This window comes from Ostrinia nubilalis, chromosome 14, assembly GCF_963855985.1.
Source record: "Ostrinia nubilalis chromosome 14, ilOstNubi1.1, whole genome shotgun sequence".
Taxonomy (NCBI): Eukaryota; Metazoa; Arthropoda; class Insecta; order Lepidoptera; family Crambidae; genus Ostrinia; species Ostrinia nubilalis.
The window spans coordinates 14183073-14208865 of NC_087101.1; the positions used below are offsets into that span (position 1 = coordinate 14183073).

Genomic DNA, 25793 nt, shown 5'->3' on the forward strand with positions numbered 1-25793 from the left:
TAATTGAAAAGATTTTATTAAAATTTCATATGCAAGATTGCAAGGGTTGCAATACACCAATGGAAGTCGGACTAAAAATAAATGAAAACGAAGAAATCATGGAAAACATCCCTTACAGAGAGCTCATAGGCTCACTCATGTACTTGGCTACTATCAGCAGGCCAGACATCGCTTATGCCACTGGGTTTTTAAGTAGATACTTGCACTGCCCAACACCAACTTTATGGACAGCTGCGAAGAGAATCCTCAGATACCTGCAACAAACAAAACATATGGGATTAATATATAAAAGAGAAGAAAATAATAATTTAATAGCTTTTTCAGACTCAGATTGGGGATCCGAGCAAATGGACCGCAAAAGTGTGAGTGGAGTTGCAATCTTCCACAAAGGCAACTTGGTCAGTTGGAGTTCCAAGAAGCAATCATCGGTCTCACTGTCCACAGCGGAATCTGAATACTACGCAGCATCGTTATCTGTAAGTGAAACAGTATATATTAGAGAAGTGTTAAAAGATTTGCATTGTGATAAAGATTTGATTTGCTCATTATATATAGATAATCAGAGTACAATTAAGATGATAGAAAGTTACGAAAATAGCAAAAGGTCGAAACATATCGATATCAAAGTTCATTTTATTAAGGATATTGTTAAAAAAGGCTTAATTACATTGAAATATGTGTGTACTAATGAAAATAAAGCAGATATACTTACAAAGTCTTTGTGCCAGGTTAAACATAACTATTTCTGTAAATCTCTTGGATTGTATTAGTTTGCGATTAATATTTTAGTTGTATTATGTTTTAACCACATTATAGCATCAGAGTTGTGTTGATTAATATTGATTTTTTGAATATTTCAGACTTGTTTTGTATCGAGACGTAAGATAAGTATAGTATAACCTAAAATTTTAGTGTCAATGTCAAATGTCAAGTGTCATTGTGACAGCTCATGCCAAGTGTTGCTATTTAAAGATTAAATTTATTGTCTGCAAGTTCAAGTCAATTTGGCCAAGAAAATTGAGACTTGATCTTGAGCCGGGGTGTTGAATATAATCATTCATTTGGTCTTATTCGATAAAATACTTTATCTGTGGAGCTGTCAAAATGACACCCTCATCCCCGGTCCCCTCGTACTCGCAATGGCGGACGTGTTGTGCGTAGGTTTAATTAGATATAATTGAGAAGTTAAAAATAAATGTCACTGATTACTTTTACTTATGGGGCTTTCATTTAAACAAGAATTCCGATAGAGTAGTCTCTTATGCTTACTGGAAACTTTCAATCCTTTTGTTAGCCATTTTTTTCCGTTGATGTTTTTGATTTTAATAGTTTTATATGGGATTTGAGTGTCAAGTATATGTTTTAATTTATCCTCAAAATTATTGTAATTGGAATTTACGTCTGTATTAGAATGCAAAATATTGTTCCAGTCAATTTTACCTAGTTCTAATTTAAAAGCCGAGATAAATTTTGGGTTGTTTATGGGGCGTACGGACTTAGAGAAGGGGGCTGGTGGTGCTTGTGGAGCTACATCAAAACTGTAAGACACACATTTGTGATCAGAGATACCTAAGTCATCGACAGACAGACTAAATTGCTTGTTGTTAGTGAATAATAGGTCAATACAAGAAGCGCTAGTAGGCGTCTCTCTTGTTGGCTTTGTAACTATTTGATGCAGGTTATATTCCAACATTAATAGTACCAGTTTTCTGTAGTCGTTAGAATTTTGTAGGGCATTCAAATTGAAATCTCCGGTTATAATTATGTGTTTCTTATGACATTGGGACTTGATTTTATCTAATAGCAAGGAAATGAAATTGAAAAATGTGTCAATATTATTATATTATATTATGTTGATAGCCCATCGTTAAGTTAAAAAAATGTTCAAATTGCACGAAGCCATAACGAAAAGAAAAAAATATATAAGGCCGAGAATGCACTATTAAGTTTTAAAGGAACTTTTAGTTAAAATACCTTGCGTTATGTCTTTTTCGCACTAATCGAGAGGCGAGTAATTTCATCGAGTGGCGACGGCGAGTAACTTATTCGAGTAGCGAATAATTTAGTAGCTAAAAATGTGTCCGACTCCGAACACTAAAAATTTAGTCGAATAGATTACTAAATCGTTTTGTTGAGCCAATCCATTTATTTAGTTCTATTTTGACAGGCAAGTAGCACAACCACGTTACTCTTATACGCGTCCCTGCCGGGGCGGATTAGGCGAGTTCATATAAAAAAATACAATTATTACTTGTAAACTGTACTTAGTTACTTCGACTAAAGTGCGAACGGTTTTTTGGTCAGTAAAGGCGAGTTACTCGACTTGTTGACCTTTCGTAACAAGCGATTTCGTAGCGAATCTCACAGATGAGCAAATTTGCTTTCAAAATAAATAATGATTCTAAATATTTTTGTCTAAAATACATACATACCTACTATACGATGCTTTCGTTGGTTTATCTGTTCAGAGGAAATAAATCATCCTTCTTAAGATTTTTGAAATCTCAAGAATGAAAAACAAGGCGACTCGATTCTGTTCAATAATGTTCTGTCGATTTTTAAAGATTCCAATAATTCCAATAAATGTAGTGCATACTAGCCTTAATATTATTATGACAATTGACATTCGTTATCGTTATCACAAATGTCACAACAAAAACAATAGCTCTCTTATCAATTTCTTATCATAAACACCTCCACTTTGCCACACTTTGCTTTGAAATTAATAAAGCAAACGCCGCGCAGAGTAGTCGACTCTTCTGAGGATCCTACGTTGTTTTAGTGAAATGGATTCAAATCAGAATAAAAATGCACCAAAGATTGTGGTTTTGGGTTCCTGCTCTGTAGATTTTACAACGTATGTATAAAATTATTTATTTAATCGTCTAACATTAGTTAAGTTAAAAATGTCACGATATTCCTAGGACCTATCACTAATCTCCATTAGATTACGTAATTTACGTAACATCAAGAGGACGAAATCTTAACTTGCAGATGAAATGCATGGATGTATTTTTACCGTTCTATCTTTCTTAGTTATGCTCCAAGACTGCCGACACCTGGAGAGACACTTCACGGCACGAAGTTCACCACGAGTTATGGCGGTAAAGGTGCCAACCAGTGTGTAGCAGCTGCAAAACTTGGTGGCAACACTTTTATGATCTGTAGAGTAGGTATGATTTTACTGTTCTAAGATTTTAACTATGATATTTGGATGCATGTTTCTAAAAATAGTCTACCTTTCAAACAGGTTATTTTAGTGCAACAAGTTGTATGTTAAATTATTGTTTCTTTGCAGGAGAGGACCAATGGGGAGAAAAGTATAAGAACAACCTGATTGAAAATGGAGTAGATGTGTCACATGTTTACCTCACACCCAATGTAAACACTGGTATTGCTCAAATATCTGTAGCAGAGAATGGGGAGAATCAAATAGTCATTGTTCCAGGTGCAAACGGCCATCTGAGTGTGGATGATGTAGAACACTCTAAGGATCTCATAAAATCTGCTGATGTTCTCATTGGTCAGTTGGAAACACCATTTGAAACTACCTTGGAAGCTTTCAAAATTAATGAAGGAGTATGTTTAACTTAGTCATGTTCATAGAAAATTACCCATATCATTTTCACTAAAGTTTATTATAATTTCAGATAAAGCTTTTGAATGCTGCTCCTGCTAGGAATGATATTCAAGACATTCTACCTCATTGTTCTATACTATGTGTGAATGAGTTAGAAGCCTCAATGCTTACAAATCTTGATGTCAGTGTTGAGTAAGTTTATAACATTACCTAATGTAAAACATTTTAGCTAATTTGCACCTACTTAGTGTCTTTAAACTTATTTACTTTTCAGAAATGCAGTTGATGCTTTGAACAAGTTATTGAGTGCAGGATGTAAATTAGTCATCATCACACTTGGAGAAAAAGGAGCCGTGTATGCTTCAAAGGAGGAACCACCTACTCATGTATTTTGTGAATCTGTACCATCAGTGGACACTACAGTAACTATCTTTTTTCTAGTAATGGTGTCTTGTTAGATTTTCAAGACCTACATGAAATTTTACTGATAATATGTATGTACTTCTTTTCCAGGGAGCAGGAGATGCGTTTGTTGGAGCTCTAGCTACATTCCTGGTGACCAAAAAGGATCACCCAATTCATCAAATAGTTGGAGCAGCTTGTGAAGTAGCCACCATTTCAGTTACAAAGGAAGGAACGCAGACAAGCTACCCAACCAATTACACACCCTTCAGTAAACCATATAATTATAAAAAACTGCAATAAATAAAACAAAATATTTACAAACCGTCAAGGTTTTATTGAACAAATCTTATGAAATAAGGCCTTAACAGAAATAACTTATTTATCCAGTTTTACATAAATCTGAAAATGACATCCATTCTAAGAAATTGCAGCAATTTAGTAGAAAACCTAGTGAATAATTATAATAATACATGTTAAGATATAGGAAATAATAAAACTATCAATACATCAACCTTACAAGATGTTAATAATAACGTAACCATTGGATTTATCTAATGTACTTATTACTAAAATTCTAGTTCTGTTTTGTCATAATTACAAATTTATACTTACAATAATAGATTTAATATATATTTTTAAAGTTAAGTAACTAGGTACACTTGTACCAAACAACAATATTATAAAATCAAGCAGGGTGAAGGCATATATTTTTGTCATTTAGGATAATGCAATCTGAGACATGTATATAAAACAGCAAAAAAAATAGCATTTGAATTATAACAATGTTTTATAATAAACCATTCATCCATTTGAAATATTTTTATTACTGCAAGTCAGTCTATCAAATTATGTTACTCTATGAAGATGAATTATTTAAGTATATGTATTGTTGTGTGCAGTACTAATACTAGTGTGAAACTTAAAACTGTTCTGTTATACATTTGTTTCTACAATAACATCTAGATGGCATCCTCATGAAGTCATGATCAATGCATGATGATCTTGTCCTTTACCAAAACAATTCTACAAAAATAACTTTATTTCCTTCAATCTAGTCAAGATCTATATTTTTGTTTGTCTGCCATTATTATAATAGAAGCTTAAATGATTAATCAAGAGGAAATGTTCTTGGCTGGGTTAATAAATATATTTGGTAATAATTGCAAATGACTAAGTACCTAGTGTTTCATAATAATATTCTCTGTCTGCATGGTATATTCATCAATCTATAAATTTTTGTTCAGATTAAAAAGCAATAGATTACTACCAGCCAAAAGTGGGTATAACATTATACATAGTGAACTTTAAAGACTCAAACATCATTATTTTACAATGTACCTTTATTTAGATCAGACTGCAATTTCAAGACATCATAATAAAATAATATACTACATAAAAAACCAACTTGGTTTAGAAACATCAATGAGCTTTTATGCATAATTAAGAGGTCTTTAAGACACTATGTTCTAATAGCTTTCCAATTCATTAGTGTATTAATTTACCAATAGCCAGTATTTAACAATATTATTCATTCATTACTAATGATATACATATAGATTTTTCAGTTCAGTCTCATTCACAATCTGTAATAGCACTTGTAAATCTTCTATACTCGAGATAAACTTCGGTGCACCCAAGAATTCTACTGATTTGCCTTCCAAATCAATACTGTATTTTAAATTTTTAGGGCATGTAACGGTTTTCACACACTTTTCAAGGCTTGTCTTCTTGAAAATCAAATGAGTTATATTTGATGGGAAATTCATCTTCCTAGATGTATCAGAGTTTATGCTTTTAGATTCTTCAGATATATCCTTATCCTTCCCAGAGTCCATACTTGATTCATTGTTGTCACTATTTTGTGCGGGGTCCTGTCCACAAGGTAGATGTTCCTCGATACCCTTTTGAAGAGCTTCGTCAAGTATAGATGGACTATGGGGATTGTCCATCTCTGCAAGTGACCCAGAGATCTTAGAATCAGATTCAGAGCTGACTGCTTCTTGAATGGCATTCAGTTGTGCGACATCCTCAATTAGGTTATTCATAACAGCACTATCAACTTCCATGGCATCTTTCTTGGGAGTAGTTGCCTTGCCAAGGAGTATCGCTTCAACGTCACTAGATTCTAAGTTGCCCTTATATTCTATGGAAGAACTTTGGTCACTAGTCTTAGAACTATCATTAGTATTATCATTCAATATGTCCATTATTGAAGGAAACTCCTCAACTTTGCTATCAGATTCTGTCTTAGTTTCTTGCTTTGCAGGAACCTTTTCATTGTACATTAGGTCTTCCAGCTCGGCTGCTATTCTGTCATAAACCTTATCATCCATAGGTTCAACGCTTCGAGGCAAATAATCAATGCACCACTCTTCTGAAGGCAATATACTTTTATTAACCAATGGCAGCAAGTCTTCTAATGATGTCTTACTTTTATTGTTGTTGTGATTTTTTGATGTAGGGTCCATAAATACGATACCATATCGTTTTAAATTGGTTTGTTTCTTATTTTGATTACTACTGGTAATGTTTATGTTTGAATTTTTATCTTTCATAATTTGTGTCTTTTTTAACCTGTTATTTTCTTTCAGTACATTGTTACCTTGTTTTGGGTAAGTCTTCGCCTTCGCTGGGCTTGCAGGTTCCTTGACCGGGTGCTGATTGTAGGCATTTCTGCGAATGAGCACCATACCATTCTCGTTGCTTTTTAGCCTCGTGTTTGCATTTGGCGAACTGGCATTAGAGTTCTTTTTCGTTTTGGGAGTGCTGCTGCTTTCATACTGTATCTTCACCTTGGTGAATTTACCTAATATTTTTGCAAAGTCCATACGCGTCACCACCACTGCACACTCGCGACATTTCCCTTCCTTGTATAAACGTTCAAGATTTTTGGTTAATTTAAGGGATTTTAACCTTCGATTCTCACGCGCTCGGTGCGCAATCATCGTGTTATTTTTCCTAATAAATTATTTTCAGATAAGTTTGTTTGACGGGAATGATATCAGACACAACCACATTTCCCGCGCATGCAATATTCTCTGAGATAGTCAATAAACACTTTAACTTTTATGTCTATCACAATAGTCGGCTTTTAACGAATTATATTAATTTATTTTCATTTTCATGAAACTGTTAAATTATTACGAAAATCTCAATATTTTGTTGCAATTGACACACGCCAGAACCAAACTCAAAGCAAAAATGGCGTTACCGTAGTGATGTTCCGTTCTATAAAGTCGACATTTCGTGATGATGTCTTGATGTGATGTCGTCTTTATTTTTTATAATGCTATTAATATTTCAAAAGGATTTGGATATTAAAAGTATTTACTAGCAGCCCGCCCCGACTTCTCACCGGTAGATTTAAGTATTTAAATAAAAAAATACAAAATAAATTAATCAAAAATTAGTAAGTTCATTAAAAAAAAAGTATTCTGGTACAAAGATACGACGTTAAAATGCCAATGTTTCAAAATGTTATCAGAGAAAAAAAGGCAGTGATTGACTGTTACGAGAGTCAAATTATAGTTATTGATTACAAAATAATACCTAATGTGTTTGTATTAAAATATTATTTAAAAAGTTTAATGAAAAAATATGGTTATAGATGACCCACGCTGAACTGTCCCGCCAAACTCAATGACAGGGGGGCGCTACCATCGTTCAACTATATGGTTTCCAACATGGCAAAAATCTGAACCAGCGATCCGGTATTGACGGTGGCGCCCCACTGTCAATGTCATCGACAGGACAGTCCAGTATTTTGGAACTATACAATGATTTGCGCAATCTCAAATCTGTAAACCTGTCATTCTTATGGTTTACATAAAATCTTAGGCTGAGTAGTACCACGTTACTTTAATTGTATTAATTAATACTATAACTAGTGTTTTTTGTACGGAGTTTGAAAGATTTTTCACGTTTGTTAAGGTTAAAATAAGATGTGCACCATCTTAATTCACCCAGGCTTAATCCAAGAATCATGATACTTTTTCAAGAATACATAGCAATTTGTAAATACAAATGTATAATAATAGCTGAATATTATGCTCGTAGTGAGTTGGACACAGCGGCGCACACAGGTGAAATTTACGTAATTTGTGGCCAACATTAAAAAAAGCAAAGTTACTCCGATTCTAAATTAGTAACCTAATATAGGAACAAGACATATGGCGCCATCTATAAATGATATTTAAAAAGTTTAACACTTTTTATCCAGATACCCACAACATTTGATTTAAACAGTTTTTCTTGTTGAGTAATTTATTATAATTTTTAGCTCTTGTTTAACAACAACGTTTAACTTTTATTTAGTTGATATTTGGTATAAAACATATGGATTCTATACTTCCAGGTTAGTTTATTATTTCTGTATTGCTAAACAGTCTACATTACTTACTATGTTATAGATATATAGGTTTGAATAGAAGTCTATATTTTAACAGTTTATTTTTTTTAAACAGTGAAAAAGTTCATGATCAAGCGCGATCAACCCGTTTCTTTTACATATTTCAAAAGAACATATCTATGGCTTTCATATGACACCAAAATTAGCTGCGTCAAACTGCGTCACCTAAACAAAATATTTCAAAACTGTAAATTTTTATGAATTTTAAAAATACTCATAATATGTTTTCAGGCAGTTCCCAGAATAGCATTCCATTAGTATTCCCTATCCTTAAGATGTAATAAAACTTTTAAAAGAACCAAAAATAACTTCTGCATAGTAATTGTATTTTTTTAAATTTATCAAATTTTTACCAAATTATTAGTAAGACTAAATACATCAATGAAAACATTTGTTAGTTTTTCTTTTTAAATCATCTTTAAACTATTATTTTAGACAGACTACAGCAATATATAGGCATAAACACACTTAACGTAATTTTGGCCAACTTTTGAGCAAATTTCACCTGTGTGCGGTGGGCGCGGGGATCGAACCCGCGTTCCTACATCACGGGTCGGCCAGTCCGATACCTTCACCGTTCGGCTATGTCGCTTGGTACTACGATAACGATATGGTTATTGTTATATTTTTAGCCTAGGCGCAGACTATCGATTTTTAGTCGGCCAATAGTTGGATCCGATTCTAATTTGTATGAAGAATCAATCGTTGTAATGTGCGCACTTCCATACATTAACTACCCGACTAAACTATCGGCCGACAAAAAATCAGTGGTCTGCGCCTAGGCTTATTGTAAAAAAAAAATGTGTTACTTGTTGACACCACAGTCAAATGACATACTCAAAGAGCAGTCAAATAAAACGTATTTCACATACGCTTTATATGACCTAACTAAGCCACTAAGATCTGTCTAGTGCTGGAGGAATTCTGCCTAGAGTACCATGAATACGAGTACACTAGTGTAAATTCCTCAATCTTCTTCCTCAATTTCTTAAGACACGTAACAGTGCTGCGATAGAGCGCCTAATGGTGCTGGCCAGAGTGGAGGGCACGTGGACATTCACCAATGCAATAGATAGACAAACTAACTTGAGATTGCTGTTGGCGACCCCCTTCATGAGAGTGAACCATGAGTGAACTGAACTTGACCACCACCAGGAAAGATGACGAGATATTGTAAAGCCTTGTCCGCACTAGTCGAGTAATTTGATAACTCGTAACTCACCCTTTATAACTAAACTATAGATGACCCACGCTGAACTGTCCCACCAAACTCAATGACAGGGGGGCGCTACCATCGTTCAACTATATGGTTTCCAACATGGCAAAAATTGGAACCAGCGATCCGGTATAGACGGTGGCGCTCCACTGTTAATGTCATGGATAGGACAATTCAGTATTTTGGAACTACACTCGCTACTGACCAAAAAGCCTTTCGCACTTTGGTCGAAAATAGTATAGTTTACAAGAAATTGTCTTTTCGTATAAACTCGACCAAAATACATACATATCCGGTTTAGACTCGTTTAGTGAGTAAACAGGGACGCATGGTGGGGGGTGCTACTCATCAGTGCAAATAGAACAAAATGAATTGGTTCGCCTAAACAATATAGTAACCTTACTCGACTAAATTTTTGGTGTTCAGACCCGTTTAACGACTAAATTCCTCGTCACTCGACTACATTACTCGCGGTCCGCCCTGGGTGCCAAGCATCAGGGGTTGACAAAAGTCGCGCAGATTAGTTAGATTACCATTCTGGGGTGCCATAGCCCCAGCTACATAGGGGAGGGGGATGGATGTATCGCCCCGGGTGCCAAGCCATGCTACGCTTCCACTGTCCACAAAAACATTTTATAATTATTAATTAACACATAGGCAAGTTATTTGGTCTCGCTAAATAAGATTTGTATAAGTATTCACATTTAAATTAAGATTCTTTTTTAATTTATTATCAAAGTAAAATTGCGCTCCTTATAGCAATTTAAGAATCAACCACTTTGTACAAATTAAGTTTATTTAATCTGTGGATATCTAAAACATACGAAAAGGCAATAGAAACAACGAAATACCTACATAAAATAATTTTCTGAACACGCATAGCATAGGCCCATATCACCAACCCCCCTAGAGAAACAATTAGTATTTGTAATTTATAATTTTTTTCTCACAAAGTAATTACCCAGCACTCTGGTCTCTGTGTAGGTACCTAACTACAACATTAATCTACACTACATAAACAAAACAAAACAACGTCGGAGTGAAGGAATTTCGAAATTAAAACTGCCACATTTTGTAAAGCAAACAATGCAAAAAAAATCCCAGCTTTTTCTTGGGCTTTTACACCAATATTTTAGGATCGGAACCATTTTTTATATGTACTTGTTTTTACTATGGACAATAGTAAATATATTTTGAAAAATGCCATTTAGGGGATAAAAATCAAGGTTATATTAATAAGTTTAAATATTAAAACAGCAATTTACAATCATATTTCAGATTATTTTGAAATATCGACTTTGTCTAATGAAACTATCGACATTCGTGCATCACTGTGCTACGTTGCGTCGCGCGGCACAAGCCTACCGATTCTAAAATGGCCGACCAATTTTGAGTTGAGTTGAGAAATGTCATGAGGTTATTTTTAATCAATCAAGATTTTTAATTATTACTGTAGATAAACTTGTAATGATTGCAAGCTTTTTATGAAATAACTACGTTGAACAATCAAAATGTCGTGGCCTGTGCCACAACCTGGTCAGCTGCCCCCGGGCGCTGGCATGACTCCCGATATGATGAACGTTGGATCGTATACTCCTGATCAATGGGCCGCTATGCAGCAGAACTGGCAGCAATGGGCCCAGTGGCAGCAGCAGTATGCGCAGTGGCAGAGCCAGTATGGAGCCAAGGTAAGTCTTGTATAATCACATAAAATAACTGAATACTGAAAAACTCCAGCAATTGTTAAACAACAACAATTTTTTGGTGAAATTGTATTGGAAAAGGATAGATGGTGGACTCTCTTATTTACCAACCATCTGTAGATCATGTAAACTTCAGTAAAGGGTGTCAAACCAAACTATTCAATTCCTATGGTAAGAAACAGTTAAGATTTATATGAAGTAAGTATAATAATTCCTAGTTGTTTTGGTCTCATTATTGTGCTCCATTTCCTACCGGTATTATAACTTTAGATTTTATCAGTAAGAAAATATTAGATTGAATAGCTATGGACAAAACAAAAAACTTTGTAAGGTAATAAATTTAATCAAAGATATTGAATTTACTTTTTACTAAATTATTTTCAAGGTAATCTAAATTATTGTTGTTGCCACTGAAAGGCAAGAAAATAAAGATGAAGATCCTATATAAAATTTTCTAGTTCGTTTTTTTTGTATATTACTTTTAGTTAGATAAAACTCAAAGTTATTCCATTAGAATAGCAAAAATCAAATGGTTACTATAGTCCATTCAGCGTAAGAAAGTGATTATAACAGTTCTATTTAGTGAGGCGCTTCTTTTAAACTTAGTTGATATTTTTTAGAATCGTGAATATTTTCTTAAGAAATGTAATCGACTTTTTATTTGTTGATTTTTAATTTTATTTACGAAAAATCAAAATTATTTCAACTGTCTAAATCACCATCATAAGCTGAATTAACTATACTTACTAGTGTTTCAATATTTGGTCTAACTAATGTATCCCACAAATTTTTGTGGACATGAAAATTTTCCTAGTGAAATGTATTATGAAGACCATGGTTTACACAATACAAATTACCTAATGTTGTAAATTGTGCATTGACGAGTCAAACGTTTTTACAGTACGTTGCACAAATGCAAGGCGCGGGAAGCGGGCCGGTCCCGCCCAGCAGCGCGCCGCTGCCCGCGCCGCCGCCGCCCGACCACCCGCCGCCGCCGCCCAGCGAGAACAACCAGCCCCTCTACGCCTCCGCCCCCGCCAACCCCCAACCCACCCCGGTCCCGCCACCCGCTTCCCGAACCTCCAACCCCTCCAATCTGACTAGCGTAAACATCACCTCAGGTAACGCACAGAATCAGTGGTCCCACGGCTACCGGAACGACGCGCCGCCGCCGACGCCGCAAAACTCCGACGCGCTGCAGAAACTCGCCGAGGAGGAGAAGCTTTTCGATATTCAGTTTCAGAAATGGGAGGAGGAAATCGAGAAGTGGCGGCTCGAGAACGTGAACCACCCCGACAAGCAGGCCTACAAGGAATACGAGCAGAAGTTCGAGACCTGCCGCGCGCAGCTCATGGAGCGCCGCCAGCACATGAAGCAAAAGCGCGCCCGCCTCACTGGCACGGGCCCGGCCGCCGCCGACGCGCCCTATGCAGGTAAAAACTCCTTCGCCGTCCCGCCACCGCTTAACGACACGCCCGCGGGCTACGCTCAGAATCAGTCGCAAAGCTATAACCAGAACCAATCGCAAAGTTACAACCAGAATAAAAATCAGAACTACAATCAAAAACAAACCAGTAACAACCAGAACCCACCCCAAAAATATAATCAGAACCAACCTCCGAACTACAACCAGAATAAATCTCAATACAATAATCCCAATCAAAGCTACAATAACAGGCAGGAATATCAGAACCAACAGAACTATAATAAACAAGATCAAAATTACTCAGATCCGAATGCGTCCTCATATAAACACTTCAATAATCCACCTCCGGGTATGTATAATAGGGGCAACAGAGACAACATTGACCCCCAGGATCGGTACGAATCCTATGAGGACCATAATTCTCTGAATGAAACTTACCCTCCTAAACAGTCTAGTTTTCTTCCGACTAGTGGAGCTCCTAAGAGTATACCGGGACTAGATCTAGTCCCAGACTCTGAAAAAGGTCCCCCAGTGCAGAAGCAGGAAGTCATAGATATTACTGAGGAAAAGGCTGATAGAAACCAGCCTCGAAGGGGGCCTGATTACACTACCATCTCAAAAGGCATCAACAACATTTTAGGTGATGAAAAGATAATGAATATACTTTCAATGGTAGTAGGTGGCAATGCTCCTTCTGGAAATAGTCCACAGAGTAATACCAGTGCTCATAGTAATAATGCTCCAAACGCACAAAGTGGTCCACCAATGGGCCACAACAATCAAAACATACCTCCAAATAATCAGTGGAACAGGAATGAGGGTTATAATAACAATCAGCAGTTTGGCAACAGACAAAACTATCCGATGCAACAAAACCAAGACCAGAATAGATACCTTCCCAACCAGAGGCAAAACCAGATGTATGATGACAGACAGGGGGCTGGTGGCCAAGATATGTACTATAATAGAAATTCTCAATTCAGAGGTCCTAATATGCCACCACAGAGAAATGACCAAGGGCCACGAACGAACGCACCAGGTCCAAGACCTTTAATGGCTATAAATCTTCCACCAAATATGGACATCCACTGTGATGTAAATAGAGGACCACCCCCAAATCCAATGCAATGGGGTATGCAACCAAATATGCCACCCCCAAATCAGCCCCCATCCCCTCCGAGGCCAAAATGGAAGGAGGAGCCATTGTTCACCCCATCCTTTGTTGTTGAATATGAACACAAACCTCTGAGATTGAAAGGTAATTGAATATTGTGTAACTGTTTCATTTTTATCAAAGTTGATTTAGTTGCATTCCCATTTGTTTAACACTATCTTGGTTGGATATAGAACTGTTTGGGTTCACTGTTGTTTACTGAAGTGCTTTACTGGTTGTACAGATTTTGATATACACACAAATTCTGAGGGGTAAGATATGTAAAGGAAAATCTCATGGGTGGATATTTTTATATGCCGTACTCTGATTTTTTCTAAAGTGCTCACTTCACCAATAGGTCTAAGATTATTTCTCCATATTTAAAAAACGTGTTTGCAAAGGAACAATCTAAAAAATCAGCTGAACGTCGGATGAGAACGTAGTTATTGAAATTCATCTTGATTTAGGCGAGACTCTTCAAACTTCAATTTATATAATCGGTGTTAAAACCTAAGACCGAATCTCTGCCCTTGACAGGAACAGAATTCGTGTGTGTATTAGATGTGTATTTCTCTATCCCTATTTGTTTGTTGCTTCTTTTTTGTTCGGTGATATTTTGGTTAACATTTGGTTTTCTGTTTTCAGCTCGCGAATTTATCGAACCAGTGCATATGTTCGATTACGACCACAAGTCGAAAGAAGGCGAAAAAAAGAGGGACTTTGAAAAGGAAGTGGATGAATTGTTTTCGAGGAAGCCGAGAAGGAATAGGGATGAGGACCAGAGGGCACCTGACAGATACGACATGCATGAAAGGCCGAGGGAACGAGATGGGTATAACAGGGATTTCGAAAGAAGGGTTCCAAGGGATGACATTAGAGACGATTATCGCCACAGGCCACCGAGGGATGAAATCGAAGACAAAAGAAGGCTTGACGACCGATATGACGATAGGAGACGTGATGACAGGGATCGCGATATCCGCGATAAATTCGGCAGGCGGGAGGATGTTTTTAGAGACAGAGAACGTGAACGTGAGAGGGAAAGGGACAGGGACAGGGACAAAGATAGAGACAGAAACATGTTCTACTCGAGAGACAGGTATCACAGAAGAGAAGAACCCAACAGAAGAGAAGAACCCAGAATTCGCAGCAGGAGTAGAGAAAGGGATGTTCGTAAAAGAGGGCATAGTAGAGAAAGCGATACAAATGATTTATCGAAAAGATCTAGGGAACATAATAGCTCGGAAAGGAATTCCGGATCTGCTAATCCTGTCGTAATGATCGACGATCTATTGGAGGCGCCTGGGCGTGAAATGAGACCTGAAAAAATTGTGATTATTCTTAGAGGTAGGGCTCTTTTTAAATATTTCATTATACTTTAACATTTTATGTTTTATATCTCATAAATACTTTTGTTATCACAGGACCACCTGGAAGTGGAAAATCGTATTTGGCTAAATTGATAAGGGACAGAGAAGCAGAGTATGGCGGCGCTGCTAGAATCATGTCCATCGATGATTATTTCATGCAAGAGGGCGAAGTCGAGGAGAAGGACCCTGTTACAGGCAAAATTGTATGTAAAAGTAGTAATAGTAATATTGCTAATCTGAAATCTTTAGACTAATATTTTTGGGGTAATTAACACAGAACAATACAGGATTTTTTGCTATAATTGGCTTTAGTAAATAAACTTTCTAATAAAGTGTCTTGTTCCAAACCAGTGATTCCAAACCCACATTTACCTCTCACAAATACACTGGCCAAAAGATTGAGGTTTGGAAAATCATACTAGCATTATTAAAATGCACCTACATACTTCAATAAAATTAATAAATGTAATTAATTACTTGTTTGATTTACAGGGATGTGCCAAGATGTTTTGAGTGCCTTACACAGTCTCCTTAGACCTATTTCTGACTGTCAATTACTGTTTTAGGTGAAGAAACCTACGCTAAAATATGAGTATGACGAGAGTCTCGAAGAGTCTTACTTGAATTCTTTGAAGCGGGCATTCAAGAGAAGTTTGACCGACGGTTACTTCAACTTCTTGATATTTGACGCTGTGAACGATCACCTCAGAAGCTACGCTGATGTTTGGAACTACGCAAGACAAAATGGTTTCCAAGTATGTGATACATAAAGTCCAATCCTGCTTCATATTTTTGTGTGGTATATTTGGTTTGAAGTCTTTAAATAATCTCCCATTGCTAAACAGTTAAACATGCACTATGGCAATATACCATGGTATTTTGAACTTTGCGACAACGTCTTATAGTCGAAAAGTGGTGTAAAAATTGCTTGAATAGCCAACTTTTGCGACAACGTCTTATAGTCGAAAAGTGGTGTAAAAATTGCTTGAATAGCCAACTTTAAATGGTTCAAACAGTTAAATGGTGCCAATTAACCGTGAATCTCTACACAAGGCTCTGTACAGGGTTCAATGTGTAGTGAATAATGCATGCAAATCTATTACAATCAATCAAATGTTGAATCTCTGTTCTTTGCCATAAAGTTCAAAATTTAACAAACTTCGAATTTGTACTTGCCAAAAAAAAAAACAGAACTACAGTAAGTACCTACTACCAGGCCTGTTCATCTCCGCGAGTTTACATCGAAAACAAAACACGCACGATGGCCCACCTACAGGATACTATTCGACAAGGCCTCACATACGAGCGAACATTGACTCACGCACGCGTATTCTTGTGTATGATGGAAGAAAATAAAATACTATACTACTATACTTATACTAAATATAGCCTGACCAGGAACATAAAAACCCTGGCATAGAGGCGCGTCAATTGCATTTGATAGTGCAACACTGGGTACAGTCGTACCTGTATTAAATTAATAGGCTAACTTTATGTATCAGGATTCAGGATTATGGGCTAATTTAATATTTTCATAAATTAACAAAAAAATATTATATTATAGGTCAACTGGTTTCAATAAATTAAATGAAACCATCAATCGAGCAAGTAGGATTTTATTATTATTCATCAATAATCAAATTCTGAACTTGAATATTCAACTAAGTACAATGTCTGCTCATGAACGCTTCAAACTCGGTACTTCTTTCCCAATTCCATAAAATTCAACACTTACAAAGTGACAAAAAACTTTAAAATAGGTAGTTGAAACAAACCACAGCTAATTTTCATAGTTGAGTTGACTGTACTATACGATAAACATGTCAGTCAATATACAGGGTGTTTGGCGCATCGTGTGCCAAAATGATTTGGCAGATAGAATGGGTCATTTCCTATATTTTCAGCCCCCATAACACGTTCCATGCCAGGCGGCTACTTTTATATTAATTTTTTTAGTAATTTCACCAAAATACCCAAATCGCATCATTTAATTTCGATTTAAAAAAAAACTACTAGGCGTAGCCTCAAAGTAAATATTTTGTTTTGACGTGCATTGATGTAGGGTTGCATCAAATCTAAATTTACTGGCAAATATCATCTAGTTTTTTTTAAATTCAGCTTTGAAGTTTTCCGAAAAGTTAAAAATGGACTGAACATTTAAGTTTACATGGCTATAAAAAAAATAAATAAAAGAGATAGCGATCTTCGGATTTTATCAAAACTTCTCTAGTCTATCCCCATTCAAACGGTATACTAATCTTATTTAAATAATAACAATAACTTCACAAATTCCTTAAATTAGTGCATTGACTCTACTCGGACTGATTTGCGAAATTTGTGTTTATAGCCCCTTTTTGTGTGAATAGCACGTTATTAAACACCTAACAGGTAAAAATTATTTATCTTATGCAATGTAAAAACCTTTTCCCTATCGTTTTTCAATGTGGATTTCTTGAATTTAAAGACGAAAATAATTATTTTGATCGTTTATTAATTATTACAAATTTAGTTCAAAATGACCGCCTCGGCAACGTATACACTCACGACATCTTCTAATTTTGACTATTGTCGTATGCAGCCACATTTCTCTTTTTATTACTACAAAGACGTTTTCTACTCGTGGATTAGAAGAGATGGCCCTATACAGTGGCCTGCACGTTCCCCAGACCTAATTCCGTTAGATTTTTACGTCTGGGGACGAGCTAAAGAACTGGTGTACGTAACGGATTCAAACAATAGAAGAACTACAACAATGAATAAAAAACGCCTTTGTAGTAATAAAAAGAGAAATGTGGCTGCATACGACAACAGTCGAAATTAGAAGAAGATGTCGTGACTGTATACGTTGCCGAGGCGGTCATTTTGAACTAAATTTGTAATAATTAATAAACGATCAAAATAATTATTTTCGTCTTTAAATTCAAGAAATCCACATTGAAAAACGATAGGGAAAAGGTTTTCACATTGCATAATATAAATAATTTTTACCTGTTAGGTGTTTAATAACGTGCTATTACACAAAAAGGGGCTATAAACACAAATTTCGCAAATCAGTCCGAGTAGAGTCAATGCACTAATTTAAGGAATTTGTGAAGTTATTGTTATTATTTAAATAAGATTAGTATACCGTTTGAATGGGGATAGACTAGAAAAGTTTTGATAAAATCCGAAGATCGCTATCTCTTTTATTTATTTTTTTATAGCCATGTAAACTTAAATGTTCAGTCCATTTTTAACTTTTCGGAAAACTTCAAAGCTGAATTTAAAAAAAACTAGATGATATTTGCCAGTAAATTTAGATTTGATGCAACCCTACATCAATGCACGTCAAAACAAAATATTTACTTTGAGGCTACGCCTAGTAGTTTTTTTTTAAATCGAAATTAAATGATGCGATTTGGGTATTTTGGTGAAATTACTAAAAAAATTAATATAAAAGTAGCCGCCTGGCATGGAACGTGTTATGGGGGCTGAAAATATAGGAAATGACCCATTCTATCCGCGAAATCATTTTGGCACACGATGCGCCAAACACCCTGTATAGCTTCGGCGCAGTGCCGATCACTGACGTTTGTCAATAAAATGGTGCTTGACTCTTGAGACAAGCTAAATTACACCATATTGTTAATGTCATTGAGCATACATTTTTTTAAATACCTTCGCGAAGTAAAACTTCTGTACGTAGTACTTATTATTATTCTGTGCTACTACCTCGTCTTAAGGTCCATAATGTCCCGACCAATCTACAACCCGTCCATTCCAGGTGTACGTATGCACTATGGAAACTTATTATTATTCTGTGCTACTACCTCGTCTTAAGGTCCATAACGACCCGACCAATCTACAACCCGTCCATTCCAGGTGTACGTATGCACAATGGAGCTGGACCCGCACGTGTGCCACCGGCGGAACATCCACAACCGCTCGCTGGGTGACATCCAAGTGGTGTGCTCGCGGTTCTTCCCGACGCCGCCGCACCACATCCAGTTGGACGCCACCACGCTGCTGCAGAGTGCATCTATCAGAGAAGTGCACATGGAAGACGCAGACGATGCCGTGGTCATGGACGACGCACAACAGGAGGTGGGCAGATCCCCGGTGGATATCTAGTGGGCTGGTCATTAGGCCTCATTAAAATATTAGGCCCATTTATACCTCAACCTGGTGGTACCCATTGGTATTGATCGATATTATAGACATCCTATTATGCCAGTTCATACCTTAACTTGGTCTGATGGTGCCAGGCCCCACACTGCATGTTAGGCCCGTTTACATATCAACCTGGTGATATTGAGTGGTCTGGTGTCCTATATCTAGAATATCAGGCCCGTTTACACCTCAAAAAAAAAACAGGTCTATATTATCAAGCCTACCAATTCACTGATGATCTGGTCAAGGTTGTGGGAAACAAATAACGGGCAGCGCAGGACAGTTTCATTGTGGAAAAGGCCTTTGTTCAGCGGTGGGCTTCTTCAGGTTGAAAAGGTCTCAGTGGTCAATACCGACTGAGTACGATCTATGCAAGGTGACAAAACGTATTGGGGGTCCTTGGGATAGAATTGCATCATTTTTCGGACCTTAACCCTGCACCTATACTATGCCTGAATAAGATACAAAAGGAGATTCCCAATGATCCATCAACTAAACTACACCATCAAAAAATCTGCTGAATTTTTTTTTCGTACCATTGCCAATTCCTTGACTGCCATAATTTTGTATATGTTAGACACGACACGGGAGGTGCTTATTGACGAACTTAGGTCAGCCATATACATTTGGAATTTTTCCATACAATACGGTACCACACGTGCTAGAAGTTTTTCTTTTCAGAACTGGAAAAATGTACAGAAACTTTCGGAATGTATGTGCTGGCCTGATAATTTGTACAGAATAATGCAATAGTGAGCATGAAGTCACTTTCTACCTCTGCAGAGTCGGGAATATGTTAATATTTCCATTGGGTTTTAATGCTAGTGATTGTTGGTCCCAATTAGTACAGCACCATAACACGGTAATATAGCAATGGTAGCTTCAATATCATTTTATATCTCTTAACTTTGCTGAATTATATCTGCCTATTTGTGTGTGTTTCTTTGTAAGTGTAGGGTAGGGCTAATCATTTTTATTCCAGCCTCGTAACTAAAATTGTAAGGTGCTGCCCGATACAGGTCGAAAGCTCTTTTACTTCGAAGTGGGAGAAAATGGATGACGCAACGCAGCTAGGTAGGTTATTGATCTCGCTCTTTGCTTTATTAGATTTAGTTTTTTAGGTTTATTTTTTTAATTTTAAGATGCGGGATCAGCTTTATTCGTTCTTAGAACGAACGCTGATGGGGACCTGTTTTTATTTTAAATTTTTGTTTTTTTTATGATGTTTTCATAAAATAAAGCGTAATTACGGCATACAAGAACCATTCTTTGGAGATTTGATTAATATGACAATAAATTTTATCCACGGAAAAAACACTAACCGTATAATTCGTATTGTGGGCGGAGCTTATTATTTGGGCGGTTCATTGGCTATTTAGAGCCTTTGATAAAGCGGTTGGAAATTAAAAAAAATATTTTCATGTTGAATCTTTCGTCGCGTTTTATTTTTGCACTGTCGATTGTTTTTGTATTGTTATTGACTCCCGGACAGTATACTCTTTTGTTTCGTCAGCGTATTCATATTGCCCCTTTAGTTAACGAGTATAGATGACCCACGCTGAACTGTCCCACCAAACTCAATGACAGGGGGGCGCTACCATCGTTCAACTATATGGTTTCCAACATGGCAAAAATCGGAACCAGCGATCCGGTATTGACGGTGGCGCCCCACTGTCAATGTCATGCATAGGACAGTAGTTCAGTATTTTGGAACTATAGTAGCATTCTCCCTGAGTGTTTGGTTGTGTTGTTGCAGAGCGGCTCGACGGAACCAGCAAACCGCTCCGGCCGTCACAGATCTCCATGGAAGACTACTTGCAGCTAGACGAATGGACCCCGAACAAGGCGAAGCCGGGGAAGAAATCTGTAAGTATATGTGTCACTACTGTTACTACTTCTATTTGAAAATGAAAATGAAAAAATCTTTTGTTTGGTATCTCTTAAGATTATATTACAAGTGGCTGGAGTCTCCTTATAAGTTAACCTTTTTTTAGGAGACCCCACAAATTAGCACAGCATCAACTCTCTCAAATTATAACTATCGATATTATCTATGGTAACATGACACATGTTGAAAAAAGTTTATATTCGTTATCTCGATTCAAATCGTTCTATGAAACGATGTGGTTGAATACATGAGCGGATTCGCTCGAACGTTGAAGGCGATTTCACAATTATAATGCCTTAATTTTAAGTGTTTTTAAACTTCTGCCTCGAGCCTTGCTTTTTTGACCAAGGTACAAAAACGTTGCTTTTATACGTGATTTTTCGCGTGACGTTGACTTTACTTTTTACTTTCAAACTTTTTACACACATATTGGAATTATCTTCACTGCTGGAAAAAAACAGTTATACAACCATATTATTATTTTAACTTAGCCAAATTCGGTTTTAACTGAAAACAATGTTTGTTACAAAAATTTTTCTGCGTGAGTTCAATTTTAGATTTCACTATCATAATTTTCCGAAAATTTGACGAGGTGAGTTTCTGCGCTGCGACAAGTGTGACGGTGTGTGGTTTCATCATTTATCATTGAAACAGGTACGCTGGGCGGACATTGAAGAGCGAAGACAGCAGGAAAAGATGCGGGCTATCGGCTTCGTTGTCGGCCAGACCGACTGGAACCGAATGACCGACCCCACCATGGGGTCCAGTGCGCTCACTCAGACTAAATATATCGAGCGAGTGCGCAAAAATTGAGCGTCAAATTGACGGTTGACAGAACGCTTCGCGAGGCATGTGCGACACGTGACCTCTTTGTGACAAGTTTATAGCGAAGTTTAGACGCAATAAAACTTGCAGAAGTTGACTTCCGCAAGCTGTTTACCACTGTGTAACTAGCAGTGGCAAGCCAACTTCTGCAAGATTTGCACAGTTGTGACAGCTTGCGGGAGTCAACTTCTGCAAGTTTTATTGCTAGTCTAAACCTCGCTTAATCCTTCAAGCTCCGCGAATCTAGACACAATAGATATAATCAATTGTTATGACATTAATTAATGCCGTCTGGGACTCAATCGGTTAAGAGTCTAGATTTGTATGTTTTTACAAACTGTATGGCGACAAATCGAAGAATTGCGAAAAGACCTTAATTGTTAAAGGTTGACCTTATTTGTTGAAAAGTACCTCGACTAGCCTTTTTCTTTTGTCAGACTACTACTTATCGCAGTCTTTGCATTTTAGTTTAGTCCGTCTAACAATGCCCATGCCTCGCGAAGTAATGCCGTTACAGTCAGGTCAATAAGTGTTTGTTTAGCTGCACTACGCCGCAAGATGGCACTAGAAGTGGAAGTAAAAAAATATACTTATAGTCCAGTGAGCTGTGTCTAGGCTATTAAATTCTTAATACAATTTAACTTCTTTCTTATGTTAATTAAGGTCATAGGTAGAAGTGACTAAAGATAACTCGGATGCATTTTCAAATGAGTTGTCGGTTACAATTATTTTCTGTTTACATGCAGTACTGTTCGAACGGTCTGCTATTTGCATAGTTGCAAGAAGTAGGATTTAACCATGTGTTAAGATTAAACTAGCATAATTAATAATAATTATAAACAAACAGTAACGAGAAGCGTGATTGTAGATGTATGATGAGGTTTTTAGGAGCAGTATAACTTCTAAAGTTTTATAATGTTTGTAGTCAGTACATAATAAAAGTATATAGTAAATTATTCTCATTTGTATGGATCTTTGTTAAATGTTTCGACTACCTGAAAGTAAAGTAACTACTAATTTACAAAATATTTGTGATCATAAAATTCTTATTTTTGAAGGAGTACTTATAAATAAACTCGTTAGAGCAGGGTCGAATTTTGGGGGGTTATCTATCTGATATCTATTGATAGGCAGAATTATGAAAATAACTACGAAAGTATGGATGTTGTGTATTTTATTCCTAGATATGCTTGATAATAAAGTCTTTTAAACTTTACTGTATATTTTATTTCATTGCATCCCATACGACAGGCTTTAAATCAGTTATTTTCGTCCATAGCGTTGACAAATTCGCCGTAAGTTTTCGCCGCGTGTTTGTAGTTTGCTCCGTACCGCGGCGGTTGCGCCGTGTTTATTTTCGTCAGATATTTTTCGTTTTCGGCCAGTTCGTTTTCGTTTTTGTTTTTATTGTCCGTGAGGCCAGTTTTGTCGAGTTTTTCTTTGACGGCGGCTTCGCCTTCCCGGCCTGCGGTCATGATGGTGATCTGTGGGGTGCTCATGGATGCCATGTGGTCCTTGATGCATTGCTGCAAGATGTGTAGGAAGAACAGGAAAGCTAGCAGCGTGAGCGCCGACATGGCCGCATTGCTTTTGTGTCCGCCGCCGTATGTGCTGCGAAAAAAAAAGATTTTACGAAATTCGTGAAAAAGGCAGTTTATAAATATTTTTTCTTTCTTTCTTCCTTTCAAATTTCAATTGCCAGGACCTTTGTTTAATAATTAATTATAATCTTAAAAAAATATCTTTTTAAATATTTGATTTTTAGAAAGTTTAACATCCGTTTGGATTTGTCCAGTAATTTGCGGACTTTTAAGACTCTAACTATTAATTTTTTTCCGGATTTTTTGGCCACAATAACTCATTATTTAACTTACTGTTTGGAAGAAGCCTCGACATGCCCCTGGGTTGGAGGCTCGTACGCGTATACCACGTGTGGGTCCGCTACGGGGGTCCCGTATTCTGCATACCTGTTTTAATAATTTACTTTAACGGCAAGTAAAAAATAAACTAATAAAACAAAAAACCACGACCCTAAAAAATGTAGTGAACAAAAAAAGAAAGAATAACACTACCCCTAGTGAGTGCGACATAAAATCTTTCTTCTACAAGGCGCTTTTACACTGCGCGGATATTAGCCAAGTCAAGTCAAAAAACAGCGGGGTGGGGATGAAAAATGAATGAATTTCATCCCCACTCCACTGTTTTTTTGACTTAACTAATTTCCGCGCAGTGTAAATCCGCCAACAGCGCTCACCATTTGGCGCCACTGTTCTAGCCATTCGTTTGCAAGTGCAAAAATATGACAGAAAACTTACGACAAAAATCCTAAACAAAAATGTTACATCTACATGGTATTCCAGTTTTGATACCGCAAAGTTCATTTTGCCTGACTTCGAAGTCTAAAGTTTGCATTTTGTCCAGATTATTCTACGCTCGTCTGGTTAGCGCTAACAATAACTTTTTGTTATTACAATAAAAGCTGAAAAAATAGTTTATTTGGAACTTCTGAAGGTGATAGATATTTTTATTCGGCCCATTTTACACGATCTAAGTCCCAAAAAGGGAGGATTTTCCTTTTAAATCTGTCTTAAATTTGACGATTTCGAAGACGATAAGCTTTTAGAAAAAAAAAAAGAATAAAAAAAAAAGATTGCAGACACTAAAATAATGAACGTCTTTCGAAGTGCTTTTTACTGTGGTAAAAAATAATATTAACTAGAGCCATTTTCTTCATGAAAAACGGCAGTTGTTAAAAGACGTCCAGTATTTTACATTTTATAGCGTTGCAGAACAACATCAATCAAGTCACTGGTTGCGGGTAAGTTTTGAGGTTCGTATTATTTTTTGTGATAAAAAATTATACAAAATTATTAACCAGAATATTATTGTGTCGTTTGCCTCCTAACATTGTCGCTTTGTATTTTTATTCGTTTATCGTTACGATACGCTTATCTGGACTTTTCTCTCATCATCAGTTTTAAAAACTATAAATACTTATTTAAATGTTTTCGCATAATATCAATAGCAATCTTAATTTGACATGGTTTGATTTTAATTTCTACTAATAGCACTTGTTTATAAAACACTATCAAACAACTGACCTGTTAATAAACTGCCTATTTCCCGTTTCTATTTGGAACAAAAACGTCTTGTCTTAACTTGACAAGCCTTGATGTAAATTTTACTACTTGCAATTGTTTAAAAAATACTATCAAACAACCCTATAACCTGTCAATAAACTGCTTACTCCCCGTTCCCATTTGGGACAATACACCGAAATTTAAATTTCTACCACTATCGTTTGTTTATAAAAAAAAGATACTATCAAACAACTGACCTGTCAATGATTTGCTTCTCGTTCCCATTTGGGACAAAACAGATCTGTCTTAATTTGACAATTACTTGTTTAAAAAACACTCAACTGACCTGTCTATAAACTGCTTACTTCCCGCCCCCATTTGGGACAATACACCGAATGTCATGTCGGATGGCAAGCGCACGTCCTGTCAGCCGAATGTCAAGGTTCCACTGCGCGCGCGCACGCCCCGGCGGGCATCCAGCGATCTACATTCTACACGCTCTACTTCGGCCCCTAACATGTGACATCGCTATAGCGGTATTTTCACCATTGTCATCTGCGATTTCGACAAATTAGAGCTTAACCTTACAG

General features: G+C 36.7%; 4 protein-coding genes and 1 long non-coding RNA gene across 6 annotated transcripts; 2 read left to right on the forward strand and 3 right to left on the reverse strand.

Annotated features, from left to right (window-relative positions):
• Window positions 1-1248, reverse strand: LOC135078207 (uncharacterized). The gene is made up of 2 exons (XR_010258581.1): window positions 713-1248; window positions 1-474 (listed from the first exon to the last, which is right to left on the reverse strand). It is a non-coding gene; the product is annotated as an uncharacterized LOC135078207 (long non-coding RNA).
• A 1389-nt stretch (window positions 1249-2637) lies between these two features.
• LOC135078209 (ribokinase-like) lies at window positions 2638-4800 on the forward strand. Its single transcript, XM_063972794.1, has 6 exons — window positions 2638-2857; window positions 3037-3173; window positions 3299-3579; window positions 3651-3772; window positions 3855-4002; window positions 4094-4800. Exons 1-6 carry the CDS (start codon window positions 2787-2789, stop codon window positions 4283-4285), a joined length of 951 nt encoding a protein of 316 aa, XP_063828864.1. The 5' UTR covers window positions 2638-2786; the 3' UTR covers window positions 4286-4800.
• LOC135078208 (uncharacterized) lies at window positions 4299-7244 on the reverse strand. The gene has a single exon (XM_063972793.1). It carries the CDS (start codon window positions 6928-6930, stop codon window positions 5524-5526), a length of 1407 nt encoding a protein of 468 aa, XP_063828863.1. The 5' UTR covers window positions 6931-7244; the 3' UTR covers window positions 4299-5523.
• A 3729-nt stretch (window positions 7245-10973) lies between these two features.
• On the forward strand, window positions 10974-23339 carry LOC135078213 (YLP motif-containing protein 1-like). Its single transcript, XM_063972799.1, has 9 exons — window positions 10974-11297; window positions 12214-13996; window positions 14537-15238; window positions 15316-15464; window positions 15828-16016; window positions 19123-19344; window positions 20430-20484; window positions 21167-21276; window positions 21953-23339. The coding sequence occupies exons 1-9, from the start codon at window positions 11121-11123 to the stop codon at window positions 22109-22111; spliced, it is 3546 nt and encodes a 1181-aa protein (XP_063828869.1). The 5' UTR covers window positions 10974-11120; the 3' UTR covers window positions 22112-23339.
• LOC135078212 (uncharacterized) lies at window positions 23281-25658 on the reverse strand. 2 transcript variants are annotated; one of them, XM_063972797.1, is made up of 3 exons: window positions 25550-25658; window positions 23998-24090; window positions 23281-23734 (listed from the first exon to the last, which is right to left on the reverse strand). In XM_063972797.1, exons 1-3 carry the CDS (start codon window positions 25603-25605, stop codon window positions 23383-23385), a joined length of 501 nt encoding a protein of 166 aa, XP_063828867.1. In that variant the 5' UTR covers window positions 25606-25658; the 3' UTR covers window positions 23281-23382. The 2 variants fall into 2 exon arrangements, with proteins under 2 accessions (XP_063828867.1, XP_063828868.1); XM_063972798.1 differs by lacking the exon at window positions 25550-25658 and adding an exon at window positions 25352-25393.
• Window positions 25659-25793: the final 135 nt, after the last annotated feature.